The 5,949-nt window shown below is 44.7% G+C and overlaps 1 protein-coding gene across 1 annotated transcript; it reads left to right on the top strand.

Moving 5' to 3' along the window:
* The first annotated feature begins 511 nt into the window (after window positions 1–511).
* Window positions 512–1,627, top strand: LOC145948106 (uncharacterized). The gene has a single exon (XM_083057864.1). The coding sequence runs from the start codon at window positions 512–514 to the stop codon at window positions 1,625–1,627; it is 1,116 nt and encodes a 371-aa protein (XP_082913990.1).
* Window positions 1,628–5,949: the final 4,322 nt, after the last annotated feature.

Here is a 5,949-nt window from a genome sequence, read left to right as displayed (position 1 = left end):
CGAAATATCTAGAGAATTTGTTGACGTCGATCGAAGAAATCGGCTACTTTACATTCACCAATAACAGTGACGTCATTCCACCGAGCGAGGCATATCCAAACTCGATTTTCATCTTTGATGACGTGGCGTGTGACAAGCAAGATACGATAAGAGAGTACTTTTCAATGGGACGCCACTCGAACGTTGATTGCTTCTATCTCTGTCAGACGTACGCGAGAATACCAAAACATCTTATACGCGACAACGCGAACTTACTGATCTTGTTTAAACAGGACGGTACCAACTTGAAACACGTGTATGATCATGTGAATACCGACATGTCGTACGAAGATTTCAGTAAATTATGTCGTATTTGTTGGCAACAAAAGTATGGATTCCTAGTGATAGACAAGGACAGCTTGCTTACAAACGGGCGATACAGAAAAGGATTTAACGAGTTTGCGATACCGCAAAACGATTAGTCGCTGCCGATATTCTGTCGAGAAGAGTGAAACGCGAGCACTCTGCAGACATGGCTAATAACCATAACATTCGCGAGCGTGAAAAGATTGCGAAGGAAATTGTGAAAACGAGCGAATCGATCCGTAAGAAACATCGTGCTTTAAATACTGGTAAGATCGATGACGATATCGCAATCAAGACTCACTTTAAACCTATTATCGAACCACTACAAAAGATTGTCGACAACGCGAGCTTGATCGGAGTGAAATACGAACCTGAGAGTAAAGCTGACATGAAAATTAAAACGTTACCCGCTGTTAAGCGGTACGAGGAGGAGGAGGAAGATGCGACACCGAAAAAGAGAAAACGACCAAACACAAATCGCTCATCGACACCACGTACATCGGACGGATTTTTACTGGATGAACCACCGATAAGCTCTACACCGTCCACCTCTACACAGTCCGCGACAACGAGAATCCTACCATTTACAATACGCGAATCACTCGCAAACGAAAATGTTTTCGAAACCACAAGCAATTCACTTGAAACATCCGTTCGAAACACGTTACAAACGTCGGAAGGTCAAGAAATGTTGCGAGAGCACTTCGGACCACTGGGACAAAAATACATGGGCGCTCTCCTCGGTGGTGATAAAAAAAACGAGATCGATCACGTATATGGTGTCTATTTCGAAAAGGATGGAATGTTGCTCGGTAACAAACGATTTGACATGGATAAATATGATTCTATAATTATAGACAAAGTAAAGTACATTGGTACACCTGGATTATACGAGCTAGTCTTCAAGAGGATTCCCGATGATGTTATTTACACGGAAGACGATATGCAAAAATACAAGAGCATATTATTGGCGACGAACGCGCATAAACGCAAATATGAAGCGCAAGGTCAATTACGGAGCAACAGGGGATACAAATACAAACAAATAATCGCACCGTTGATGTCAATTGAAAATAAAAAGTCTGGAAAGGGTGTATTCATGCCTCAAGCGATGACGCTAACCGACAATAAAATCGATTACGTGCACTGGGACGACCCCAACGAGCTAGTGGATCGGGTACGATTGCTCGATGCTTCGCACCGAGCTGGCCACAACGCTCACGACAACGAGATCCTGTCGATCATCGAGGAACTTCGCGAAGCAGGCATTATTATAAATTAAACGGGGTCTCGGCAAAACTAATCAGTCGATCGGCGTCATTCGCACCGAAAAATGTCTATCAACAAATTTGGATTATTCGAACGGAGAAATGATGCAACTGGCACAAGCGATCATTGGGATAAATTGGTGAGAAGTTACGTGCGCGGAAACGCTCTGTGTCGTGTCGCTACAGACTATGATGCAAGATCGCGCAAGATTCGTCGTGTAGCGCAACCTGAAGCTGACACTGATGCTGTCAACAAACTGTATGTGGAATCCTGCGTTAAAAGATTGATGAATCAACAGAAAGAATCAGATGAGAAGCTGACTTCGTTCGAGAAGGACGTGCGAGCAGTACAGACTGCGATAAACGAACTTCAATAGTACAGCTAATGCTAACTCAAAAACGACTATCAACCTGAATGAGCAGCAGTGAACGGGTTAGGAGCGGCTATCGAACGGTTATCGAACGGCTACGAACAATTATCGAACGGCTACGAAGGATTATCGAACTGCTATCTAACTACAATGAGTGGTAGTGGTACTGAACGGCCTAGCAACAGCTGCGAACAACGAGGGTACGAACAACTCAAGCAGGGTTGCGAACGAGGCTACGAACAAGTCATTAAAGGCTACATACAAGGCTACTATCAACTCAGGAACGGTTGCGAACGGGTCAGGAACGGTTGCGAACGGGTCAGGAACGGCTACGAACGGGTTAGAAACGACTGTGAACAAGGCTGCGAACGAATCAAGAACGATTTTCGAATGGGTCAAGAACGGAAGTAAACAACGCAAGAACGGCTATGAACGGCTCAAGAACGGGTCAAGAACGGCTACGAACGGCTCACGAACGGCTCAAGAACGGGTCAAGAACGGCTACGAACGGCTCAAGAACGGGTCAAGAATGACTATTAACGGCTCAAGAACGGCTACGAACGGCTCAGTAACGGAAATGAGCGATAAAACAAGCAGCAGTAAACGACGATCGGGAAAAAAAATCGACGAAGCGATGAAACAACACAGTTTAGAGAGACGGCAGTTGGTGAACGAACTGCACGCGCCGGCGAGAAAAAATTTTCCCCGAAGACATGTCATAGTGCGAGGATATGATGATCTGTGGCAGGCCGACATCGTCGAGATGCGTCCGTATTCTCGTTTCAACAAAGGTTATCACTACATACTCACCATCATCGATGTGTTGAGCAAGTACGCGTGGGCCGTACCACTCAAGAGTAAAGGTGGAAGCGAGACGGCTGACGCTATTGCCGAAATAATTCGAGATAGCAAGAGATGCCCGAAAAACTGATATAGGGAAGGAATTTTACAACGCTGACGTGCAACGGCTTATACGGAAACATAACATCAATCATTATTCTACATATTCGGTAATGAAGGCATCGGTCGTCGAGCGATTCAATCGTACGCTGAAGAACGACATGTGGAAGATGTTTACGCTGAATGGAACTTACAAATGAATCGACGCGTTGCCGCGACTCGTATCGGATTATAACGCGCGCAAGCACCGAACAATCGGCATGCGACCCGCCGACGTCACCCCCGCGATCGCTGATAAACTTTTAAAAACGGTATATAGTAACATAAAGATTGCCGCTCCGGCGAAATTCAAAGTAGGTGACTCGGTACGCGTTAGCAAGTACAAGAAACTTTTCGAGAAGGGTTACACGCCAAATTGGACGACGGAGGTTTTTAAGATTGTTAAAGTGCAGCGTACTAATCCCGTAAGCTATCTACTCGAGGACTATCGCAAAACATCTGTCGCTGGAGCGTTTTACGAGTATGAGTTGCATCGCGCGAATTATCCGGACATGTATCTTGTGGAGAAAGTACTGCGCAGGAAGACGCAGGGTGACGAGGTTTACGTGAAATGGATGGGATTTGACAATTCACACAATTCTTGGATACATAAGGACAATGTGATTTAATTCATATAGACTATTTATTTTAAGAAAAATATAATGTGTACAACGTATAAAATATATAAAAATATACATGAAATATATGAAATACAAAATCTTTATTAATACATCCTTTCCTTTAATCGTTATAATATATTACACATATGTTACATAACAATATATCATACACACATACACACACACACACACACACACATTATACTACATTATATTTTATAAGGGTATCTGGTAATGTCCCCATGGTAATGTGTCGGTCGAATCAGGTATAATATACCGCTTATCGTCGTACGGACTTAGAGCAATTTTCGTCTCGCGGATGGTATACACTTCGTGCAATTTCGATCTAATACATGACTGCTGACGTGTCATTTCAATCTCGTCATTCAGGCACCGCGGATAATCGTCGAATGTTATACTACGCGCTACGACATTACTTTTGACACCTTTTGCTTTTTTAGTGTCTTTTTTGCCGTCCACCCTCACCGCGTACATTTTTGCTCTAAGCCCGACGAATTCGGTCATTATCGCGCCGTTATTCTTGTCTTTCATCAAGCCTGGCACCTTTTTGTTTGCATGCGCTATACCGTACGCGTTGTCAATTGGATAATCGCTCGTATCGAATCTAGCGATATCGCGTTTCATGTTCTCGTACACATCGTCGCACTCGATGTGATATATTAAACTGTCGGTGTCGGTGTACATTATCCGACATCTTTCACGATAGAGCGGTGACATGTACTCATAGTGAAATTCGTATAGACACACTTTCGATATATCGAGTATACACACACCAACATAGATTGGTTTGTTAAATTCTACTTCTAGTTCACGTAATTCAACGGCGATTAAATTTTCCGAAAAGACGCTCCTGCTATGGAAATTTGGTTTCGCGATCATCGTTTCCGCACCGTATCGTCCGTCCCACTTTGTCAATAATTTTACACCTACATGATTTCGAACGTTTTCCATAGTTTTGCCGAATACCGCGTTGTTCATCAATTTGTACAAATTTTTTTCAAAATCATTTTTTGCTTGTGTTCTAAATTTCGTATTGAGTTCGATGTAATCGCGGAGCCATGCAGATTGAGTAAATTGTAATACGCGATGTATCTTTACGATACGAAGACCGTGACGTATACACTGCTGCAGGTTGCGATAATGTATGACGTAACGCTTCTTGTCGTATAGCGTCACGAGAAGCGAGCGGGATCCGTTAGCGCACGGTGCGATAGCGCACAGCCCGATAGCACACGTCAAAATTAAAATAATTCCCGATAGCCCACATCCCTTTAGCACACATCCCGATAGCACACCAAATAAATTGCACACTATCCCGATAGCGCACCAAGTAATATGCACATTTGCCCGATAGCACACAAGAAAATGAAACATAGACCCGATAGCGCACGAAATGTTGGAAGCAATATCCCGATAGCGCACGAGGTGCGCTAAAGGGACGTGTGCTAAAGAGAAAAGATGCGTTTCTTTCCCGATAGCGAACGAGGTGCGCTAATGGGACGTGTGCTAACGAGAAGAAAAACGTTCATTTCCCGATAACGCACGAGGTGCGCTACAGGGACGTGTGCTAAAGAGTAATGACACGTTTATTTCCCGATAGTGCACGCACGTTTCTTTCCCGATAGCGCACGAGGTGCGCTAATGGGACGTGTGCTAAAGAGAAATGACGCGTTTCTTTCCCGATAGCGCACGCACGTTTCTTTCCCGATAGCGCACGAGGTGCGCTAGTGGGACGTGTGCTAAAAAGAAAAGACGCGTTTCTTTCCCGATAGCGCACAAGGTGCGCTAATGGGACGTGTGCTAAAGAGAAAAGACGCGTTTATTTCCCAATAGCGCACGAGGTGCGCTAATGGGACATGTGCTAAAGAGAAAAGACGCGTTTATTTCCCGATAGCGCACGAGTTGCGCTAAAGGGACGTGTGCTAAAAAGAAAAGACGCATTTCTTTACCGATAGCGCACGAGGTGCGCTAAATGGACGTGTGCTAAAGAGAAATGACACGTTTATTTCCCGATAGCGCACGCACGTTTCTTTCCCGATAGCGCACGAGGTGCGCTAGAAGGACGTGTGCTAAAGAGAAAAGACGCGTTTCTTTCCCGATAGCGCACGAGGTGCGCTAATGGGACGTGTGCTAAAGAGAAAAGACGCGTTTCTTTCCCGATAGCGCACGAGTTGCGCTAAAGGGACATGTGCTAACGAGAAGAAAAACATTCATTTCCCGATAACGCACGAGGTGCGCTACAGGGACGTGTGCTAAAGAGAAATGACACGTTTATTTCCCGATAGCGCACGCACGTTTCTTTCCCGATAGCGCACGAGTTGCGCTAAAGGGACGTGTGCTAAAAAGAAAAGACGCGTTTCTTTCCCGATAGCGTACGAGGTGCGC

This window comes from Prenolepis imparis, unplaced genomic scaffold, assembly GCF_030444845.1.
Source record: "Prenolepis imparis isolate NDT839.2.m4 unplaced genomic scaffold, iyPreImpa1.0 SCAF_242, whole genome shotgun sequence".
NCBI lineage: Eukaryota > Metazoa > Arthropoda > Insecta > Hymenoptera > Formicidae > Prenolepis > Prenolepis imparis.
Note: the sequence above shows the minus strand (reverse complement) of the source record. Positions and strands in the feature narration are given on the sequence as shown.